Raw genomic sequence first — 23,654 nt, 5'->3', positions numbered from 1 at the left:
ACGAAGCACGTTCTTTGCCGGGTGTCAAGAGACACCGACTCAAAAGGACCAAAGTCCTCGCCTAACTGCACTACGCGTCCTCTGCACTCGTCTTGTTAAAGGAAAGGCAGCTAAACGTGTGTTTGCACATGTAAACGGGGGCAGAACAAGCTTTCAAAATAACTACAGAGCCTCAAACGGGGCGGTTTCAACATATGATCATCGTTCCTCTGGTTCAGGATTTCATCACCGTTCTCGCAACTCCTTCATGTGCAGGAGAACAGGACAAAGTTGCCTTCTCTTCCGAAGGGCTGCAAGTAACCCCTCACTTTCGCTTTTTGGTTTTCCTTTTCTCCAAGTGTGTGCTTTCTCCTCCCCTACTTTCTCCATACACCTTCTGGTAGCCTCACTTTCCTTCCCCCTGTACCCATGCACGTTTTACTGCTAAGTAATGCTTTCAGTCTATGGGCAGTCTTTTTGGCATGTAGCAAATAAACTAAGGAGGTTCATACAATCACCAAATTTATATAAGGACATTTTAGATTAGAATGAACAAACATTTTCTCTTTTTCAAGCACTTTTATTAGGAAAAAAATATGAAAAAGGTTGTGTAACAAATAACATCTCTAAAGTTGGTCATACTTTTTCAAGTTCAAATTGAAATCTGAAGGTTGGGGTTTTTCATCCCACAGAGAAGACATGTCCAAGTAATGATTCTGTTGGTGTCTTTTGTTTGTTTTGTTAATAACCAGAATGTCCATGCTCAGAAGTTTTTGAAAGTATCTGCATGAAAACTTATGACTGAATTTCATATCCCAAAGGATCAAGATCCTGGTCCAGAAGTATCAGAGAAGATTCCCTCAGCTTCTGTAGTAGCTTTCGGAGCTCTTCTTTTGAAAACACCTGAGAATAAATAATAAAAAAACAAACATCATAAAGTTGTATTTATTTGCAATGAATAGCACTGATACAAAAAAAGTGGTGGTTAATTAAGTTACTATTTTTCTATTTGATTATTTATTTCTATTTAAGATAGTGTGATCATCAGGCATTTCAGAAGGACACTAAGTAAAGACTCGTGAGGTTAGAAGCAGCATCCAAAACCTGAACGTAGGCTCAAGATAGCTCTGTCTCATTTTGGGGTTGCTTTTCAGGCTTTTGGAGGCAAAGATGGTCATGGCTAAAACAAATGCTCTAAAGCAAAACCTGCTTATGTAGTGTTTAAAATGTAATGGAAATAAAGAAATCAATTACAATTCTACAGCTAAACTTAGAATCACAGAATCAATTAGGCTGGTAAAGACCATTAAGATCATGAAGTTAAAATTCAACAGCCCCCATCCAAAAACTAGTAACTGCACTACTCAGAACTGGTTGTCAGAACACTGGTCATTATCCTCAATATTAAAGTTAACTCTTTGATTCCTGAAGTCATAACACAAGGAAACCTTTTACTACTGCAGTGAATGGGAAGCGATCAAGAAACTTATGATGTTAAGGAACATATGGTGTCTTCCTCTCTATATAGAAGCTTTTTCCACACCAACCCACAGAGCTTTCGGTGTGAGGCAGGCTGTGCAGCCCTGCCCAGCTCACCGTGTAGAGCTTGTGGCGCTCGGAGGCGACCATGTCAGCGAGGCGCAGGCACTCCTGGTGCTGCCCCGTGCTGTGCAGCACCGTGTGCAGCAGAAAGCACATCATGGGCAGGCACAGCTTCCGCAGCAGGAGCATCTGGTGCGCTCGCTCAGGGTCCTCCTCGGCGTCCTACAGAGCAAGACAACACGTCAGTATCGTGGAAATCTACCTTGAACAGGCGACGCAGCACAACCACGCCATTGTTACTGTGAGAGGCAGAAAACTGGCCTAAGCAGCCTGGAGTGGACTCTCAGATGTGATCTGCATGGTAACTAATGGAGCAAGCTCGACATCACTTTTATTAGGAAAAAAATATGAAAAAGGTTGTGTAACAAATAACATCTCTAAAGTTGGTCATACTTTTTCAAGTTCAAATTGAAATCTGAAGGTTGGGGTTTTTCATCCCACAGAGAAGACATGTCCAAGTAATGATTCTGTTGGTGTCTTTTGTTTGTTTTGTTAATAACCAGAATGTCCATGCTCAGAAGTTTTTGAAAGTATCTGCATGAAAACTTATGACTGAATTTCATATCCCAAAGGATCAAGATCCTGGTCCAGAAGTATCAGAGAAGATTCCCTAAGCTTCTGTAGTAGCTTTCGGAGCTCTTCTTTTGAAAACACCTGAGAATAAATAATAAAAAAACAAACATCATAAAGTTGTATTTATTTGCAATGAATAGCACTGATACAAAAAAAGTGGTGGTTAATTAAGTTACTATTTTTCTATTTGATTATTTATTTCTATTTAAGATAGTGTGATCATCAGGCATTTCAGAAGGACACGAAGTAAAGACTCGTGAGGTTAGAAGCAGCATCCAAAACCTGAACGTAGGCTCAAGACAGCTCTGTCTCATTTAGGGGTTGCTTTTCAGGCTTTTGGAGGAAAAGATGGTCATGGCTAAAACAAATGCTCTAAAGCAAAACCTGCTTATGTAGTGTTTGAAATGTAATGGAAATAAAGAAATCAATTACAATTCTACAGCTAAACTTAGAATCACAGAATCATTTAGGCTGGTAAAGACCATTAAGATCATGAAGTTAAAATTCAACAGCCCCCATCCAAAAACTAGTAACTGCACTACTCAGAACTGGTTGTCAGAACACTGGTCATTATCCTCAATATTCCAAAGTTAACTCTTTGATCCCTTAAGTCATAACACAAGGAAACCTTTTACTACTGCAGTGAATGGGAAGCGATCAAGAAACTTATGATGTTAAGGAACATATGGTGTCTTCCTCTCTATATAGAAGCTTTTTCCACACCAACCCACAGAGCTTTCGGTGTGAGGCAGGCTGTGCAGCCCTGCCCAGCTCACCGTGTAGAGCTTGTGGCGCTCGGAGGCGACCATGTCAGCGAGGCGCAGGCACTCCTGGTGCTGCCCCGTGCTGTGCAGCACCGTGTGCAGCAGAAAGCACATCATGGGCAGGCACAGCTTCCGCAGCAGGAGCATCTGGTGCGCTCGCTCAGGGTCCTCCTCGGCGTCCTACAGAGCAAGACAACACGTCAGTATCGTGGAAATCTACCTTGAACAGGCAACACAGCACAACCACGCCATTGTTACTGTGAGAGGCAGAAAACTGGCCTAAGCAGCCTGGAGTGGACTCTTAGACATGATCTGCATGGTAACTAAGGGAGCAAGCTCGACATGCTCACAGCAAGGCCAGAGCCAATTGAACAGGAACACATGAAACTAAATGTCACAAAGGTACAACTACATGTGATCTGTGCTTTGTGGTCTGCCTCATGACAAAAATTCGTATTTTACCTCTCTGACATCAACCATCCATCCTCCATCGACAAACAGCAACACATTGTACATTTTCTCCTTAACATCAGCTGTAAGAGCATCCAAGAGGCCTTTCCAAATGCCATAATCCATCTGGCAAAGAAACAAAAAATAAACTACTGCAGAACAGGATAATTTCCAAGGCTATTTTAAAACAGACTGCAACAGGCAGTGCAGCCCCAATTCAAATTAGAATCTTCAGTCAGTGGCTAAAACTTAAAAGCCTGATGCTAACAGCTATTTCCATCCTTGCTTAATGCCCTGTCCAGAGAGTCACACAGGTTGTTCAGAAACAAAGCCACTAGAGGAAGATAATTTTAAACAACCTATTCTGCCATGCTTATAAAACAAATGTTTATGTTAACTGAATAGGGTATATTTTTACTGACCAGATCTGCAAAAAGAACTTCAGTCAAAACAAAACTGCAGCATCTTTCAGAAAACAAAAGGTGATAATACTTAATAAAATTAATAGCAAAATCAAGTGCTCACATTTATTAATAACACTGACAATCAACACATGATAATATTTACTATTACAATATTTTATGTAAAGCTGAGTCATTAAAAAACCAGAATTTATTGTGCAGTTGCCTTATTCTGTTGTCTCATACTTTCTCAACATAAAAATAATTTATAATAGAGTCCTTAAATAATATGAAATAGCAGTCTTCTACTTTCTTTCATTGAACTAGACTGCCTCTAAAGCAAGAACATGAAAGTTTACAGTAAATAAGGTGGACTTCCACCTACCTCATACTTCTTTTCTTTATGTTCATGGGCCACTTTTTCAGTGAAACTTGCTTGTGGTAACAAAGATGGCTTCTGTGGAGCTGAGTTCATGTGTTTAAACCATTCATTAAAGGTTTCATGGGCTTCCTAGATTGCATTGGAAACAGTGTTTGGATATTTTTGACTCATCTAATAACCAGAATGTCATTGCATGCACAGGTTTAATGAATCAAAGAATCAAAAGTTAAATCAAATAGACAAAGCTGAAGTTTCACCACCAAGGCAAAGCCACCAGTATTTCTAAACTTGGAATATTGCATATTTGAAACTCACCAAATAGGCACGAATACATAAGTGTTCCCGGATAGCATTGTCATCTTCAGCTGGAAGTGGAGTATCCATGCCCTGTTCTTCCCACTGGTTATATATTTCTGCTATAGAGTCTTGGGGAATCTTCACAAACACATCTTTTGCAGCTTCATGTTTCTTGGATGCTATGAGAATGTGAACTGGGTATCAGAGCTTTGCAATTTCCATACCTTCTTAAGCTGGCAAACCCACGCTTTTTAATAGACTAGATCCAAAGTTATATCAAATGCACTGCCAAGAGCCAATGCGAACAAAACCAACATTTAAAAATAAGTCTACAATATTTGTGAAGCTTAGTACCCAAGAACTTCCTCATGATTGCATTGCTTTGCTTAAGTGCTTCTGCCCTCTGTGCAGGATCGAATACGAGCCAGTCAATCACGTCTATTTTCAGCTGATCCGCCTGTAAAAACCAACACAGAGATTCATCACCATTTCAAGCACACAATTCATGCAACATACATTAGATCTGGTCAGGGAAACACACAAGTCTGGAAAGCATTACAAGATAGTTTAGAAAACCTCTGCCATCTGGAATAATTTAAAAAAAAATAATTTCTAAGTGTTTCCAAGATATTCAGAGCATACTCTCTCAACATTTTTTAGAGATTATGATGCATTTTCCTCAAATTTTAATACAAATACACTGTATCAACGTGTTTTATGGAGCTCTTGCTCTAATCCTCAGGGGCGTCATCAGCCTGCAACCACAGTTTTCCAACTCTTGTTGGAAACTCGTTCCAACCTTTTTGTCTTAGGGACCTTAAACTTCATACTGAATAGCAAAAACATTACCACAAATTTGCAAACAATCAGTTGCTTTCTAAACAGTACTTTGAACAGAGCCTATTAACATTACCTTGCTGTCCCTAAAGCACTGAGTTGGAGCCAACCAATGCTCAACAGCAGTGACAAGGAAACTGTCAGCAAAAGCAGTGTCTGCTGTAGCCAGAAATGCCACTTCAGCATCTTAAAAGGTATATCTGAGAGCCAAAGTACGAATCCTCATAGACCGCAGAGGCTACAGCAACACCCTCCTACCAGCTACAGCACAGGGTGCTGCTGTCCTTTCAAGGGCCCTATCTTCACTTAAAGTTTCTATACAGGTAAGCACACGCCCAAAGAGCAAGGAAAAAGAGTCACAGATTTGTGCAATATCCTCTCTTGGTCACATGGGAAGTGCATTTCCCTCATAGGGTTTTTCAAGGCAATTTTCACCATTGTTAAAAGAAAAAGATGGCTCGCACTTGGTCAGAGACTCTGTAGCTGGTTGCAAACTGGACCATCTGCTCTGCAAAGCACTCACCTCTGTTGTGCCTGTGTCTAGCACGTGGTCGTGGTGGCTGAACTCCCCAGCATCCTTCTTGCGGATGTTTTCAACAACTGTTTTTGTTATGGTTGCAACGTCCAGACCTGGGTTCAAAGAGAGCTGTGTAAGAACTATCATGAATTCAAACTTAACAAAAATTGTATTTCAGACTCCAGTTGTTGATCTTATTCCTTACTACTGGTAATTCTTATCAGTTTGTTCAAACACACATTGTCAGAATAAATTATAACCTTTTCTGCTATGTCATTTATTGCAGGTATTTTACAAGAATGAGATTTGATATAACAGAATATCAAATATGAGAATAAGACAACTAATTAGTTTTTTAATCTGTGCTGAGGATGGCATATAGATATATCTGCTAAGATCATTGATTCCTACAATTCTGACAGCAAGACTATGATTTGACAGGAATGTACCAGGAAAAGCTCAGAATAGTTCTTTTACAGATGCTTAAGCAGGATGTGCTATTTTTGAAACCTTAGCTGAGTTTAAAACAAAATGATTGAAAAATAACTGAAGAGAAGTTAAGACACGAAATCTGCAGGAAATCTGCTTCTCTGTGTATTCTGAGTAGCACAGAGGCATTGTCAAGCAATGGACAGTGTCCTGCTTCATTGTAATCCCCTTCTAGTTTCATGTACAGGCCTGGAAGTAAGTTTACAATTAATGCAAACAACCTACCATGGCTAAGAAAAAGCACTATAACTTGGACAAAAATGTAAGATATTCATAACCCTCCTAAATCCACAAAAAGGTATATATTTTTGTGGATTTAGGAAGGTTATGAGTATCTTATATAATTAGTTCTCTGAAATAATATGATCATGTCAAGCCTCAGAACACATATTTGAGACAGGCAGCTGACATTTATTTCCTGGTGTGTTTGGACAAAACCCAGAAACAGTGATACTTAGTTTAAACAATTCCAGGTTAATGAAAACACACCCGTACACCTACTTAAAGAAGTGATCAGCAAATTTATTTTATTTATCTGAAAAAAAATAGGGTAAGGAGAGTGTTGTATTCATAGCTTGGTTTTAGAGCAAAAACTACTGAAAGACAACATAACCCAGGATATAAAATGATAACTGGACCACCAGGGTCTCTTACCTGCTTCCTTTGCTAATTCAAGGCAGTGGTGGCGTTGATCACTCTCAGTGGATATAAAATGATAACCCAGGATATAAAATGATAACTGGACCACCAGGGTCTCTTACCTGCTTCCTTTGCTAATTCAAGGCAGTGGTGGCGTTGATCACTCTCAGTGACATCCTCAAGAAATAAAGCATACTGAGCCACAGCGAGCTCTGGGGGCAGGTGGCTGACATAGAATGCTATTAGATCTGTGTGCTTCTCAGACACCAACCGCTGCACAGTGTCAACCAAACATACAGAATGAAGCAAATAGGTAAGAAGCAAATATACAGAAGATATCTGCTAATATATAAATATATTTAACAGATATACATACTATATTCCTTAGTGTAAACACCTAAGTGCTTACACTTAAGTAAAAACAACATGTACTGGGTACACCCAAAAATGTGTAACGAATTTCTGATTAATTTATTCTGATACAGGAAGATTCCACTCAGCTTCTAAACAAGGATCAATAAAACTGTCTCTTATTTAAGAACTGCTGACAGAGAATTTGTGTATTAGGCAAGCTTCCATGTATCTCTTGAGAAAAGAGCATTAGCTGCATCATTGCTCTTATCATCCTGTAACCTTTAGTCTGTTTTTCTTCCTCCTTTACATCTAAATCACATCAGAGAAAACAAACAACATTTCTGAAAGCTTACCTGAATGTAGGTCTTTAGGACTTCAACAGAAACTTCCTCCTTATTGAAACAAATAAAAATTCAATTTTAAATCAGATAATGTGGAAAATAAAAGATACTTGACAGGCTATCACTATTAAAACAGCCACAAGGTTATTTGCCTATTTCAGCTTCAGTAATCTACACAAACAGGCTCAACTGGAAGAACTGTTTCTCTTGGAGCATGATTAAAAAAGCATGTCTTCTGATTCAAAGGTTTAGTGTTCCAAGGATTTTCTTTTCCAGCAACTTAGTCTTTGGTCTAACTGGAATGTTACTTTTTACAGGATTTTTAAATCTATTTTACTGTATTTTTTAAATTAATAAACAAAATGTCAGGTACACAGATTACTACTGCAGTGTATTACATGCCCTGTTTTATTATAGAAAATGATAATGTAACAGGGTATAAATATCACCTGACTCATCTGGAATAGCCTATACTAAACAAGCACTACAGTCTCAGCACCTGAAACTGCTTTAGCCAAGACGCAAGTGTTTGTTGCTGTCAGGAATTATCATTTTAATTTTATATGTGTAAATTGAAGACCTTCATCTAAGCATATATCTATATGAGCTCTATACAATCAATATACAATAAACATTATAAAAGCTTGCACTTCTGCCTCTTCCCCGTGAAGTCTACTGAGGGTTGATTGAGTAATCACACAATACATTCATCTACTCTAAAACTGTAAAGGCAGAATCAATTGTTACAAATTCCCACAATGGAATTCATGCAGGAAATTACAGGTTTTTTGTCCCCTCTGTCAAACATATGCTAATGGCTAGTTCTACTGCACTTCAGCTTAAACACCTACTCTATAAAATTTTGAGTCTGGATAAAAAATTAGTATGTATACATATAGACACACACACACACATTCCTCTTATTTAGCTACATGTTAACTGACTTCACAAGGAATTCAAGTTTCCACAAGGAATTCAAGCAATGTTTGGAAGCTTAAATTTCCAAAGAATAGACAGTAACTGAGAGCTGTATTTAAATCATCTAATGAAAACACACATTTGTGTTTTCCCAAAAGAGGTTACATTCACAAACTGACTTGATACATAACAGCTTCTAAATTTTAAAATAGTAGAAAAGGAGAGCCCCAAATTACTTGTGATATTGTCAGAAATTAGTAATTAGAGCTATGTGACCCCTCTGTGTATTTAGCATAAATAGGCCAAATAGGTAGTAGGCTATACTTTACACTTGGAGATACTAAGAAAGTTTCAGCTGGCACTAATTACCTCAAGCAGAAGCATTTATGAGCTTACAGCAGCAATAGGTACCGTTCCAGCAACTGTCTATAAGAACAGGTTATATTCAAGATAACCTGGCTGCTACAAATAAGCCTAACACTGAAGTTTGACCCAGGACCTTCTCAACAAAGGGCTTCTGAGCAAAATCCACTATCCTCAAAACCCAGCTTTTAAGCTCAGCTGGAAGGGAGGAGGATGCTCTTTTCTCCTTTAGGCTCCAAGATCAACAAATACACTATTTAAGCCTGTAGCTCCTCCTCAGCCTGGCAGTAATTTACCATCATTCTGTGTTGTCCATGTACTTGCACAAAAGAATTTCTGCTTCCAATACTGGCTAATGCTATGACAGCAAATCAAGTGCAAGTGAACTGACCTTAGTCTGCATACCCAAAGTGCGGAAAAACAGAATAAGATGTGTCATGAAACGAAGGAGGTGTCCTGGGAGCACACTTCTGTCCTTGGAAAGCCACCTGCTGACTTCTTCCATCAAACCTGTAACCACCAAGGAAATGTATGCATTAGCCATACCATGGAGAAAAAGAAAAAAACACCCAAGAAATATTTCAAAATTATGCATTTATTCAACAAATGTAATTTAGTCTCACAAGTCCAACAAAACAGAACAGCAACCATTTCTGAAAGATGTAGTTGTTGTTTGGCTTAAAAATGTACTGTATGTATTCCATCATGTCTCAGAAGAGGTTATAGCTACAGTCTGGCATGTATCCTGACACATTTACACGATTTCATTACTTCTTTGAAAACTACCTTGTAGGTCAAACTGTCCCTACAGTTCTTGACTAGAGCATAGCTTTAATGCAGAGCTTGCCTACTGTGCACTCCTAAAAATCCATTCACACAGAAGTTTCTGGAAAGGTCCCTCAAAATAATGTAGTCAGTTGACCCCAAAAAAAAAAAAAATCACTTAAGAGAAATGCTTACCATCCACATCTCCAAGTATAATGAATTTCTGAATCACGTGATAGTGTTCTTGATTCTCCTCTATAACCCTCTGGAGACAAAAAAAGGAAATTCAAACTTTGAATAAATATTCTAGCATAATGTATGAAGAAAACAAACTTATAAATAAAGCAAAGGTTCCTCAGGGGAAAAAAGCTATCCTATTTCAAAGGGTATTGTTCATAAAGAGCAAGAGAAGAGGCACTTGCTGTCTCTGCATCAAATTACAAGAACATTGACAAACTAAAAGAAAGAACTGGAATATAGATCTGTGCAGTTAATACTTTCATGGAAGACATCCAACACCAAGGGCTTTTTGCTCTGAAGAGGAGAACAAACAATGATGTTACAGATAAGATTTACAAAAATCGCAGAAGAAGCAATGTGTATAAATCCTTAAAGAACAGGCCTGTGAAATTTACTTCAGGAAGAAGTTCCACCTTCTCCCCAGAGGAATCAACACATTAATACATGAAATGCAATCCAAATCTAAATTTGCTTTATGGTGAGGATTGCACTATGTTGCAAAGGCAAATACAGCTGGGTGTATCTGCTGCTGACTGCATGTCTTTGTCTTAGCAATATGATAAAAGCTACGTGTCCATTCCACCAAATAAAAGTAAGTGTAGTTTCAATTTAATCACTGCAAAATCAACCTGTAAGTTATGCATCCCCATCTTACATGAACTGAGTATTTTGGGTGCTAAAAGTAACAAAGAATCACAGTCTAAGCAAATATGCTTTTATATTTTAAAAGGACTGTTCTGAAATATGGACACAAATCTCCTGTGAAGAAAATGGAATGTAATCGATTTTGAACATTTTACTGAAAGGTTGAATAGTTATTTGTCTGTCTGCTTTGTATGTCTGACAACACTTGACAGCCATCTATTTCTTTAGCACACCCAGTTAGTTTGGCAGATACAGGGCAGGGCAACACAAAACCTGTATCACTTTGACTGTTAGGAGGTAGTAGCATGAAGAAAAATCTATTTGAATTTGAAAATCACACATTTTTGGGGATAGAAAAAATGAAACAAAATAGTCATTGTGCATATTTGAGCATTTCACTAAAGAGTGCAGTAAAAAGTAGAACCCAGTGAATAATTAAAAATGGTAAGCAGGGAGGAGAAACATGACAATTATTACGTACCCTTTTGTCTGTTGCTTGAAGTTCTTCAAAAACTTTTTCTGAAGTCCAGCTTCAAAGCAAGAGAGAAAAGACAAAAAAAATTACCTTGAATATTCCACAGATTGATTACAGAATGCTTTGTTGAGTGTAGCAGCAGCATAATTTTACTTGAAACTTACTTGGTTTCTAAATATTCTCTAGGGAGCTCTTCCATCTCCTCTGCAGTTACTACTGAGGTTCGTATTTCCTGCTCGACTAGAGTGTCCACCATGACCCTGAAATATGCCCAAACAGTATCTTCCCAGGTATCACAAACTGGAAGAAGCTACATATGAAAAAAACAGAGAAAATATTATCAAGAGATGGAGAAACACCAGAACCCAAACAGAGCAACAATAATTTACAATCAGATTTTCAGGCACCAAAGCAGTAACCACCTTAAACAGCAGCTGTTCCTTGACTGAAAAGTCTATTATATATTTAATTAAGACATGTCAGTACTACAAAGAGGATGTCTACTAAAGCAGCAATTTTTGCTATTGTTCTGTTTACTAGATCTTTAAAAGTACAGAAACCAGTAACTGCATTATTTCTGATGATATCATTGTCACATATGAGAAAGGAAATGCAAAACTACCAAACACTGTTTAACTTGGGGGCTTGACATACCTGTTTGAGGTTTCCACTCAGGGCTGCATAGATTGCTCTTTCATATCTATTAAACTGCTCCTAAAATAAACAGTAAAAACACCCAAACTTTAAATTACAAAGCATTTTAAGTTTTCTAGTCACTGTACATTTTATTAGAGATTAATCCATTGAAAAATGTTCCATCTAATGGATTCCAAGTAAAGCTGGAAAATCACAGGATACACAAGGAGCCAAAATAAGAAGAGCAAGTGACACTCCCTTCACTAGAATTCCCTTGTAACTTAACTGAAAAATTTACATCGACCTGGAAAGAAAGCAATGATTTTTCTTTCCCATTCAATTAAGTCAAGATGAAAGTCAGTGTCAGTGGTTTTACTTTCAACCAGAAAAAAAAGGCAGACGTTTCCTGAAAAAGTTGTGCTGATTATGTAGATTTCTCACAATGCATAAAAATGGTATTTCAGAAATCCTCTTAGAAGAATTAATTGCGAATCCCCTAAGCAGCAAACACAGAGTGGGTGTGTTTACTTAAAATCCCATTTCAGAGTTCAGAAAAGTTCAAATTTATGCATTAATAGAAAAAATTGCAGCATTGTCTTACCTCTTCAGCCATGCGCCAACAACTTATTTTCCAAATGCACCTGTATGGATTGCCTTCAACAGGCTCCAGCTCTTTTCCTACATGCAAAGAAAAATTTAAAAAACCAAAAAAAACCCCAAACAAAACCAAACAAAAAAAAATCAACCAAAAAAAAACCCCAAAAAAACCCCACCCCAAAAAAACCAAAACCAAACCAAACGAAAACAAAAAAACCCATCACCAAAAAAATACAGGAAAAAGAGAGAAAATGTTATTAAAAAAAGAGAATCCAGTAACATCTAAAAAACTATAAAGTCTATTTTCATTTCATAGCCCAATTTCAATCCCTTTAGAACCCTTCCTAAAGCATTTTGATGCTTTTGACTGAACTGCAAGGTGGCTTTTCTGACTAGTTTGGTGAATTTGCATCTATAAGTTACAGTAATTTAAAAACTTGGCTGCTATCTAGCTTTTAAAAAAATAATACTTTTGGCTGTAACACAGCTACTGTGTCTACTTTTGTAAAAAAGCAAAGTCAAGGGGGAAAAAAAAAGAAAAATAATTTTTATATCTTAATCAAGCTTCTCAAAAATGTCACTGCTTCAGTGCTGCTATTTTGCATGCATCTGCATGGGCATTTATACCTGTGTATCAACAGCTTAGGCAGGCAGACTCAAAAAAAAGCTAGGACAGTGGTGTGGCAGATAAAAGCAACAGGCTATCACGATTTAAAAAGAAGGAAAGCATTAAACTTTCCACACCCAGCTATAAACAACACTTAGATTCATTCTTGAATTCCTTGCTACAACCTGCAATACACTGAACACAGAGAGAAGCAAGGTACTGTGTTATAAAGGGGGAACCATGGCAAGGAACCAAGGACAAGGTACTTTACAATTTTCAAGTATTTTAAAAGCATCTCTTTCTCCTGCATTTACATTTGCTGAACTCTAGTCCTACTACACCTTTCTGAAGCTGGCTATATAGCCCAATTTGAGTCTGTAAGCCACAAAATGTGTGCTAGGTGGCATAAGCCAGATGTTAAGAAAATACAGACCCATGTTGTTATATGGAGGTGGAGAAGATCTGTAAAGAACTCTGAGACATCTACTTCCTAGTGATTACATCTGACTTTAAGAAAGTGGCTTTAACATGTGTAGATGGATACAGTTAACTTACTTTCAACTAAAATAATTTCATGCTAGTTTTTACATGTTCAACAGACATGGCAAAATATTCCAGATATCAAAAAAGGCTCATCAGGTGAAAATAAAGAGCTATTTCTATTTGCTACAAACAGATACTATGAGATCTTAGTATTTTTATATCTGTCTCAAATGCACTTTGGAGCAGATACCTCCATTTATGTTAGGATCATGATACAATTTCCAGCCTTCCAAAGTTGCAGCTCTCCAGGCCTGACCACATCGTTTGCATAAGCGCTGTGCCTGAAAAATAAAGCATTTTCTCAGCAACACACTTCAAGGTAGGAAAACCTCCAGCTTCTTCTTTAAAAATGGGAATATTATTAAAACAGTTAATTTGTGTAGAGATTCTTCTACATGAAAAATAAGCACAGAGGATCTTAAACTCAAAACAACTGAAAGACTTGGAAGTAAATGTCACCATTTTTTCACTTTCAGTCAGTATTTACAGCAATGTAAGAAATGTGCTACAGCCTCATCTTTGTTAGCTTTGTTAGCTGTTAGCATCACTCTGGTAAGTCTAGTGTAAAGCATAGCTCTTTTGCTTAGATGCTAAATTGTTGTCTTCATGCAGTCATCTACTTTCCCAGTTCACTTAAGTCTTCCCAATCCCAACTGCAAATCTCTACTCACACTGCCCTGCAGCAGTATGCTCGTGTTCCCCTACCATGAGAAAATGAATATTTGTGCATCACATTGGAACAGAATATCAGCAAGTACCCATAGCCCTCAGTTAAGGTCTTTGGCATCAATCTCAAATCCCCTTTCCTCCTCATTACTCAAATGTCATTATGTATACACACCTGATAATCCATTGATGGTTAGAGACAATTAGGAAGCTCTTTAAAGCATTCTGTGTGTTTGCCTGGCAGTATTTAGTATCGAAGCACAACATGAAAAAATACTGTCAAACAACCCAAACACCCAAAACTACATTTTTTCTGTAATACCTATTCTACACCCAAAATTATTTAACTAGAAGCAAGTTTGATTAAAATGCTAATTTGGCAGTCAGTACTGACAACAAATTGAAAACTGAATCACTACAAGCCAAATTTAAACAGACATTTTAGTACACAGCTTATCTGCTTTAACTTAATCACAACTTACACTACCTCATCTGTCATTCCTGCTCTGATGAGAGTGAAGAGATACTTCAACAACCTTGCATCATCTTCTTGGTCCAAATCATCAAGTGGCAGCTTCTGCCGAATAGGAGCATCTGGATCCTGCAAGGAACAAAGTCATCACTCAATCTACACAACAGATGTCATCACATCTACACATATACGTCTCTTCCATTAATGTCTTGCCCTGTTTTATAATATGGAGTCACTTTTTCATGTTGGTACAACAATCTGCACAACCCATGTAATATTGAGCATGATATTTCTGTTTTGACTCTAATTTCTTTTGTTCCTCTTCTGCCACTGTTCCTATCAGAGTCAATGCAATTAATTTACTCCACTGCCTTATCTGCCCCAAATTTCTTATCTTCCAGCTCTTCTCACCTTCAAATATCCTTTGCCCTTCTGTCTATCTGCCTACTAGACTGTTTCTCCTCCTTCACTTTCTATCTGAGGTTTTTCACAACAGCTGCACTTGCTTCTATGTAATCCAAAGCGATTTTCTAAAGCCAATCAATACCTCAGATCACTCCCCAATTGAATTAATCTTCTACGGCTGCTTTGCTGTCACTGAGGCAGCTCATCACCTTGTTCTAATGGACAGCCCTCCCTTCTCTCCTTGACTTCTCTCCTATTAGCTTTTATTATACAGTTCTCAAAGCACTGCACTAGACTTGGTTTCATTGTACTGGTTACTGCATAAAGACAGCATTCCCTTATCTGCAAGGGCTCCCCAAAGAGTTTTATAAGCTTTTCTGGTTAGGAACATGAGTTTATTTTAGTCATAATAAAGTCATTACTTCACCAAATAGATCACAAGTACTTTGCAGGGGGGTGGGAGTACGGAAGTAATTGCTGAAAGCAAACACAAGTCCACAGTGATCCTGAAAGGAATTTTTGAGGTGCTCTGCCTCTCAATTTCTGTAGCAATTTTTAGATACTACAACTACTTTTAGATAGCACAACATCTAAGAATTGGTAGCAATCTGTGAAGACAGCATATTTCTCTAGCCCATTTTGAAGCCAAGCCTTATTTTTATATAATACTTACCAACTCTGTTACCAGAGGACGAGAACTTCCCAAGTATGTACTCGACTGTCGCTGCTTCAGGGTGTGTAGTGTGTTATCCCTGAAAGCAGTGAAATGTTTTACAGAAAAATGGCTTTTTTAGCAAGCATCTTTTAATAAGACCAATATTGAATGACATATTTTGTTACATAGAGTATGTTTACAGAACAGACACTTGGTTTGGCTGATATATCAATGGACTCTGCTAGTGTTGTGACAAACATAACATTTCACAAATACAATATTAGAATTAATGCACATATATTTGATTCCTTTCAAAAGCATTTCTTATTTCAATCATTCATGCATTCAACTATTAACTGACTTCTGCTTAAGGAGATCTTCCCATTATCATTACCATAAAGTCAGTCTAGGACAGAAATTTAACTGAGGATAAACACATAATTCCAAAACCCTGTATTCACCAGCCATTAAAAGCAGGTTTACTCTAGGCATCTAGCATGGAAGGTGGTTATCCTGCCACAAAACCCATCAGTGATAATAAAGGTGACAATAATGGCTTCTGGTGAAGGGTCAATGACACAAAGTGATATGAACTTAGGCAAAAACTAAAGCCAGACAAAGATTAAAATACAATAGTTTGATGGTTTTTCCTTTCATCCTTGCCTCCCAAAAGGCACAACTGACTTGTGAGATTTACTTCAATGGATGGGTAAGACGACTCAATTTTACATGTAAGAATTCAAAGAAAATAAGTGAATGCAATGAACACCCTAAAAAGACTACTTCTTTTCAAGAGTGATTCTGTGACTGTGATTTTATGCTTGATGGGAAAATGTATATAATGAAAGAAAGTCTGAACTCACCAATATACTGTTTTTGCATAAAACTCAATATTATCGGAAAAGTCCCCAATTTCATCCTTAGCAATGCTCTCTAGCCAATCCACCACCAGCTGGAATAAAATTAAATTGCATTTTAAAAACAAACATGTAACAAATAATATTTTTATACCTTCCTCTCATGTCTGGATCCACTTGTTACCTAAGCAGCAAGCAAAAGGCTGACAGATCCAGAAGACTATTCCACTTGCATTTTAAGTATGCAATATGAAGGTGGTTGGCACTTCATCTCTGTTTCTCAGTGGATACTGCAGTTTAATACAGTGCTACTTAACAGCTTATCAATCACCATCAACAGTAACAGATGCTGCAAATGGGAACAGCTCTCAACAGTTCTCTGCAGAACAGCCTGAAAAATCTTTCTCATCTTCAGCAACTAAGGAGCATCATTTTTATGCATACAATTAATACACACTTGAGTGAATGTTTAAAAAAAGTATTAGAAACGACCCCCAAAAGTGCATAGAGCATTAGTATTATGAACATTTAATCTATTTTCATTCCATATTAAAAACTTTCCATCATACCTGACTTTGTCGAACAAGTGAATCTTTCTGAAACAAGTTGTCTACAGTAGTTTTCTCACTAGCAGTTAAAGCCTATTTAAGAAAAAGCTGATTATTACTTCATGGAAAATAAAATTTCCACAGAACCAGAAATATCAGTTCGAATGCAAACTAATTCAGAAATTTGCTATAAGTTCAGAATGCTGTATTTCCCCTCCCTCTGTTTAAAAAATAAATACCTTATACACTGTTTTATTTGATCATTTACATCCAGTCACACTAAAAATCGTAAAAATGAGAATAAGAATATAATTCACAAATATATGACCACAGAAATATTCCACACATTAACTGATTCCTTGTCTGCCTGCATATTATCTTAAATCCCATTTGCTACCTTACATTAAAAGAAAAAATAACTTCTCAACATCATACACGTTTAACATCAAAAAGTGTGAAAACCAAAAATATACCAACCCCAGAGCCCTGTTCCTTCTATTGGATCTCCTGCATTAATTTAGCTTTCATTAGACTTGCAATAAAAAGAGAACAGAAGATGTGCTTTCCTAAAAAACACAGGTAGGAGGGAACTGGGTATTTTTGGCACAACAGTGTTTAATACTGACAACTTAGCAGTGGGAATTGTAGAGGAAGCTATTTTACGACTGAGAAGAAAGATCTGCAATCATAAATTTTACAAAGGCAGCATCACTCTACTTATTGTTTTGTTTTCCTAAGCATATTCTGGCAGCAAAGGCTGGAAGCACTGTATTGACTCAGACAAGACGACTACAGCTCTAACAGGAATGCTAGAAAATTTGGATTTCTCTTCAGGTAAATCAGAATCAGGACTGCAAAGGCTAGACAGCTTGAGACCACATGTTATTCTTTTAAGCAAAGCAAAATTATCTCTGACCTATGGGAATGTCACAGCTACTGATACAGCTTTTAAAAATAAATAAATAGTTATTTCTAGTGAATTTAGGGTTGCCTTGTGCAGAGCCAGGAGTAGGACTCAATGATCCTTGTGCATCCCTTCCAACTCAGGATATTTAAGGAAACAAAAAAAAAGAACAGCTTGCAATAATTTTTACACTAGCAATCTCTCTTTAGAACTGAATATTTAGATCTACTTTTCACTATAGATGAAATAATTTAATAACTGTCTTGATAAAAATCAGTCTCATTTTTCACTTTTGAATTTTGAGTGACTGCCACTTTGACATTCTAAAAGTAAAATACAAGCATTTAGCCTATATTTTGCTTATTTAGCTTCTTCTATCACTTAAAAAAATGCCAAGAGTCCATGCTTACAGTGATATCAAATGCAGTTTCATCTTCCAGTGCAGACTGTATTCTGTCTCTAGAAATAAAAATACAAAATATTACAGATTAAAACAAAAGCTGAGAAAATTTAGCAAAATGCCTACGTATAAATGTTTGAAAAACTTTACAACAATGTTCTTAAAAATGCTAAAAGTTGCAAAGGTAATAAGAACGCTCCTATTTACAACTTTCATTTTTGTAAAGAGATAATGAATAGACATATATATCTGAACCTACTTCTATAAAGAGTTTTGTAACTTAACAACTTAATAAACAGCTAAGCTTAATTGCTTGACTCCATATTTGAAAACATCTAAAAAATATGTTCAAGAAAGTCATCTCAGCACAAAAATGTAGTAGTGTGCTTTTCAAAGGAATTACCTATAAAGTGAGGACAGCAGTCTCCACGTTACCATCTCCTGCTTGAGAAGCCACAAGACACTGGCAGTTTTGGAAAACTTCTGCTGCCCAGGAGTTGCCCGATAAACTATTTTCCCTAATATATTCACCTGGGAGAAATAAATTTATACAGAGTTAATACTGCCCTTTTTTTGTAATTTTTCCTAAGCCATTACAACAATCTTTTTATTATCCTGAATGTTTCCAACAAATGAGTTTGATTACCATCTCTTCAAATGATGATTTTATTTATAAAACAATATGATGATTCTGTTTATTTACATATGAGAAAAATAAGTACATTTTAATCCATCTTACTAATAAAAACATTTATACATCTGCTACTGTTTATTGCCACTTGACACTTTCAGTGGAACAGCAACCAGATGACAATTCAGCAAACTACACCATGGGTATTCCTGTGCCAAAGCAGTGTTTGAGGAAAGTGAGATGCTACTCAATGCTAGTGTTCAGCAACTCATAAGCTGGAAGATTTAAAGTATGTATTTAGCATGCACTGTGACTTCACAGCAACACTGCTTGGGGAAAGGAATGTAAAATAAAGTAAATAAAAAAACAAGTAACTACTTACCTGACTGTTACATATATTTTCATACTCATCCACAAGATCAAAAATGGTAGTTGATGTGTGCTTCAGAAAGGAATGCAGAAATTCTGAGTACATGCTCATAGTAGCTAGGACAGATATAAGAAGAAACGGCCATATTAGAGGCACAACTTGGTATAAAAGCTCCCACTGGACTATGAAAACATCATTCTGATGACAAGGCATGTAGTTTTTGCAAATTTAAATGAGTACAATAATGATATTAACTATCTCTGAACAATATGAACATATGATATGATCTATTTCTGAACAAAGTCAGAAGTATTTATCAGCTAAGATAGTAAAATCTACAGAACCTATGGGCTATGTTAGTTATAAAACTTTTGCTGTAAACACATCACCTGCAAGAATTTCAACAGCAAAATCATTTGTATGTCTCCACAAAACTAAACCAGTTTGCTTCCCACATCACTAGAGCATCACATTTGTTCCATCAGAATGGGTTCCATAGAAAGCACAAACTCACAAAACTCCAATAAACTGGAACAGAGTAATTTTCGGAACTTTTAAAAACAGACTGCTTTTGACTAAGAAATGCCAGCGAAATAATATAGAAAATTAAAAAAAAAGGACACACATATTTACACCCCACAAATCAGAACTGGGATCAATTATTAGTAAAACTTCAGACTGTCTCACCAGCTTCTCCAGGATCATCCTCACGCAACAAGACAGCACTCATAGTGACATCTTCTGTCAAACTGGACATGTCTGCATTCACAAACATCCCTCTCTGCTGAGGTGAGAGTGCCATTGTCCAGCTACTTTCATCCAACTGAAAGCACAACAAGAACATAATGAAAATAAATTTTTACCTTCTATATGAACGCTATATAAACACTAATAGTGAAATAACTGCCTTTAGATAAGGTGCAACTATGTCTTAAAAAGTCACCAGTGTGTCCTGGTTTAGGGCAAATTTAGTCACTCAGGACACAGTGAGAGCTCTGTATACACACTGATCATCTAGGCCCCAGAAGCTGGTAATTTATGAAGAAACCAATGGCCTGTATCAAATCACAAAAACAACTAAAAAGGAGAATAACAGAGAAAGAATAACGGAGAAAAATATCTTAACTTCTTTTGAGTTAATTTAAAAATAAATGGAGATAAGATACTTCAGAGCTCCATACTGATAACTTTTCCAATCAGTGTTTTTCCACAGACATTGCAATAGGAGATAATCAATGTCATCTAGAAAGTCATCAGAAAAGTTGGTTCTTTGAAGTTTAAACTTCAACACTCTAGTGAATCCTAACACTGGAGAATGCTAAAATAAGAAAAATCCCCAAGTTTTAACTTGCTAACATAAAACAATTATCTTTGAAGAATTTGTAAACAAGCACAGTCAGGATTTTTGTAGTCACAAACCAATGTTATGAGGACTAGCTTAACACACATGGTGTATTTGGAAAGTCCTTGTGAACCTCTGTTATTTCTCACTGCATCATCTCAAAGAACAACACAGCAATAATAAACACCAGCAATAAACAGCAACAGCAGTACTAGCAAGCTCGTACCACTCATAGTTTGTCTTTGGAGCAAACAACACAGAAACACTGAACTTGGAGATTTATGTTTCACAGGGACAAAAGAGAAAAAGATGCTCTAACTATCTTACCATTGACAGATTGCCAAAAAGCCCAGAAGTTGGTAAAATGAGAGGAGATTTCCCTCCTGTTCCCAGGATGGCAGACATATCTGATGGCTTCATGGAGCTGCGATGTAATGCAGTACCTGAAAGAGAAAGAGGCTTTTCTGAAAAGAAAAAGTATTTAAAGCTACTCTGCTCTACCCAGAAATTCCAAAAGAATTTTTTAACAGGGACTCAAGTACTTATGAAGTGCAGAAGCCTGAAAGTAGACTGTAGAGGTGCAGTTACTACTAGAGTTACTTCAGTTACTAGAGCTCATTGTAAACACATACGAGCATAAAGAGCAGTACATCTCCACTCATTCTTTCTTGGAAATTGGTCTCCAAATCCTTAAAGCAAAAGGCAGCCTAAAGGTGTGTCAACTAGAAAAGACTGCTCAGGACTTTGTCCTGCTTTATACATCTCCAAGGACAGAGACTCCATAGACTAGCTGGGCAACCAGTTCTAGCATTCAACTACCATTAGAGTAAAAAAGGGGGTCTTTTTTAATGTTTAAACAGAATTCCTTGTATATGCTGTTGTGCCTATTGCCTCTTGATTTTTCAGGGCACCAAGAAAAACCTGGCTCTTTTTTTACACCCTTCCATTAAACACTTATATAAATTTACAAGATCCCCCAACCTCTTTCCCAGGATAAACAATCCCAGCCCTTCACCTACCTATGTCCCAGCTCTCAGTCTCTCCTCATATGTCAGATACTTAACCCACTAACCAACTTTGTGGGCCTTCACTGGATTACAACACATCCATGTCATTCTTATGGATTGCCATTAATCATTAAGTACAAACACATAAAAACCTTTAACTAAATAGTAAGCAAACAAGCAAGCAGTCTTACCTGGCTGGTGAAGTAATGAATTAGGAGTTCGGGACAGAAACTGGCTTTTGGGAGTCATGTTTCCAATAGTGTCATCCAGGGATGTAAGAACTGATTAATAAACTAGTTAAGAAATACTCTCCTAAACACACTTTTGGATTTATTCTAAATGAATGTGACTACTTGGAAAGGAAAAATATTTGGCCGTAACTCAAATGTTATGAAAATTACACATCTTGTCTTTCAGAGTAAAACAGGAAGTTTCATAAAATGTTTCATCAGAACCTTAACAGCTGGAGGGTTAAAAGGGACACCACAAAATGAAGTTCACAATATGAACACAACAGGTCTGTGACTACTCACAGCAGCTCAGGTCAAAGAGAATCCTTCTGCCCCATGAGGAGCTCCTTCACCCTACATCAACCATAACAAGAAAATCTGAGGCTGAATGCAATTTCTAGATTGTTCCCTCTCTCAGTTCCAGGTGCTCTCTTGCTCTACTTTTCTTCTTCCCATCAGTAACCAGGTTCAGTGCTGCAGGTATGATTTACTAAGAAGTAATTGTATAAAAGTTTCAGTAGCTTGTGCTATTAGCATTCAGAAACATCTTGATTCTTAGGCTCAATATAATCAGGGCAAATATCTCACTAGCATTATTTTAAATGCAAAACCCAAAAGAACAAGCAAATGTACTGGATTCCTTTGCTATCACAACCATGAAAATACCACCATCTTAGCTGTCAAACTACATGGTGGGGGGCATAAAACAGCAGGTGGGGAAAATTTCTATGGAAATTTAAATCTATGTCTGTGCACTACTCTTGCTATGACAGTGGATGGAAAATTAAGATACCTGTAAATAAGCATAAAACCATAAAGTTAAGATATAATGAAGGAAACTTATTCTTCTTTTCCAAAAGCTCAGAAATGTAGTCAGCTATAGCTCACATAGTGCTCTGGGTGGACAACCACCTGAGGTCATACACTCAGGGAAATCAAAGCAGTATTAAAAATATACACACCTGGTGAGCACAGCAGTTAAAGATAAAAATTCTTTAGGAAAAGGATACTAGAAACTCTCTTCTGAGAGCCTTGCTTCCGTCCAGGTCTGACCATCTCAGGATCATGGGGGGATGACATGTCTTCGAAACCATTTCTGTGAAACAGCAACACAGAAAACAAGCAAGTGAATTCAAGCAGGACATGCAAGATCTCATTGTCACGCCAAAGTAACTCCACAACCAAGAAACTTAAAGCGTTAAATCATCTCCAATCTTACTACTTTTGTCCAAGAGGCCCTGCAGAAATCTAGCACTGCTTATTAGCTCAGGGAAAACCCAACTTTGTTCCTACTACACCATAACTAACATTTTACTGTTAAAAAGAAAGAAAGAAAGGCTAGTAAAAGCTGCAACAGTAGGAAATCCCAACTTTGAACTGAAAAATGAAGCTGAAAGAACGGCATGATTTCACGACACGATTTGTCCCTCGGGATGACGCGTTCAGCACGCACCGGGACAGCTCGGGCGCCCCGCCGAAGGGAAGCACCCACGCCCCGGCTGTGCAGGCAGCCGCGCCTCAGCAGGCCGGCAAAGGCCCGGCCCGCGACCCCCGAGCAGCTCACGGTTCTCGGGTAATCCACAGATACACTCAAGAAGCAACAGCCAGCCTTAAAGCTGCCGGCTGACAAAACCCCTCCGGTGCGCTCAGCAGCCGCCGCAGGCCCGCTGCGTTTCGCAGCCCGCACTGTGCGCGCCCGCTGCCCGCCCCGGGGCGCGTCTCACGGCCGGCGCGGCCCCGGGCCGGGGCTGCG

General features: G+C 37.6%; 2 protein-coding genes across 2 annotated transcripts in view; both read right to left on the bottom strand.

The window, feature by feature from the left end:
- Nucleotides 1-755: 755 nt before the first annotated feature.
- On the bottom strand, nt 756-1,855 carry LOC120499908 (nuclear pore complex protein Nup107-like). Its single transcript, XM_039704190.1, has 2 exons — nt 1,576-1,855; nt 756-882 (listed from the first exon to the last, which is right to left on the bottom strand). The coding sequence occupies exons 1-2, from the start codon at nt 1,708-1,710 to the stop codon at nt 775-777; spliced, it is 243 nt and encodes an 80-aa protein (XP_039560124.1). The 5' UTR covers nt 1,711-1,855; the 3' UTR covers nt 756-774.
- Nucleotides 1,856-1,907: 52 nt separating this feature from the next.
- Nucleotides 1,908-23,654, bottom strand: part of NUP107 (nucleoporin 107) — a 21,950-nt gene continuing 203 nt past the window's right edge. Inside the window, exons 2-28 of the mRNA XM_039704189.1 lie at nt 22,912-22,997; nt 21,863-21,952; nt 20,992-21,107; nt 20,010-20,145; nt 19,335-19,438; nt 18,725-18,852; nt 18,332-18,380; nt 17,039-17,110; nt 16,476-16,564; nt 15,631-15,709; nt 14,568-14,681; nt 13,605-13,695; nt 12,269-12,345; nt 11,686-11,745; nt 11,196-11,341; nt 11,038-11,086; nt 9,867-9,936; nt 9,298-9,416; nt 7,638-7,676; nt 7,053-7,203; nt 5,809-5,915; nt 4,803-4,905; nt 4,467-4,627; nt 4,155-4,280; nt 3,381-3,494; nt 2,931-3,098; nt 1,908-2,235 (exon numbers count right to left, since the gene is read on the bottom strand). Of these exons, the coding sequence (XP_039560123.1) occupies nt 2,128-2,235; nt 2,931-3,098; nt 3,381-3,494; nt 4,155-4,280; nt 4,467-4,627; nt 4,803-4,905; nt 5,809-5,915; nt 7,053-7,203; nt 7,638-7,676; nt 9,298-9,416; nt 9,867-9,936; nt 11,038-11,086; nt 11,196-11,341; nt 11,686-11,745; nt 12,269-12,345; nt 13,605-13,695; nt 14,568-14,681; nt 15,631-15,709; nt 16,476-16,564; nt 17,039-17,110; nt 18,332-18,380; nt 18,725-18,852; nt 19,335-19,438; nt 20,010-20,145; nt 20,992-21,107; nt 21,863-21,952; nt 22,912-22,997 (2,752 nt within the window). The 3' untranslated portion in view covers nt 1,908-2,127. The remainder of the gene's footprint in view (nt 2,236-2,930; nt 3,099-3,380; nt 3,495-4,154; nt 4,281-4,466; nt 4,628-4,802; nt 4,906-5,808; nt 5,916-7,052; nt 7,204-7,637; nt 7,677-9,297; nt 9,417-9,866; nt 9,937-11,037; nt 11,087-11,195; nt 11,342-11,685; nt 11,746-12,268; nt 12,346-13,604; nt 13,696-14,567; nt 14,682-15,630; nt 15,710-16,475; nt 16,565-17,038; nt 17,111-18,331; nt 18,381-18,724; nt 18,853-19,334; nt 19,439-20,009; nt 20,146-20,991; nt 21,108-21,862; nt 21,953-22,911; nt 22,998-23,654) is intronic.

Source organism: Passer montanus, unplaced genomic scaffold, assembly GCF_014805655.1.
Source record: "Passer montanus isolate IOZ18808 unplaced genomic scaffold, ASM1480565v1 scaffold17, whole genome shotgun sequence".
Lineage (NCBI taxonomy): Eukaryota > Metazoa > Chordata > Aves > Passeriformes > Passeridae > Passer > Passer montanus.
This window is presented reverse-complemented; position numbering and strand designations above follow the sequence as displayed.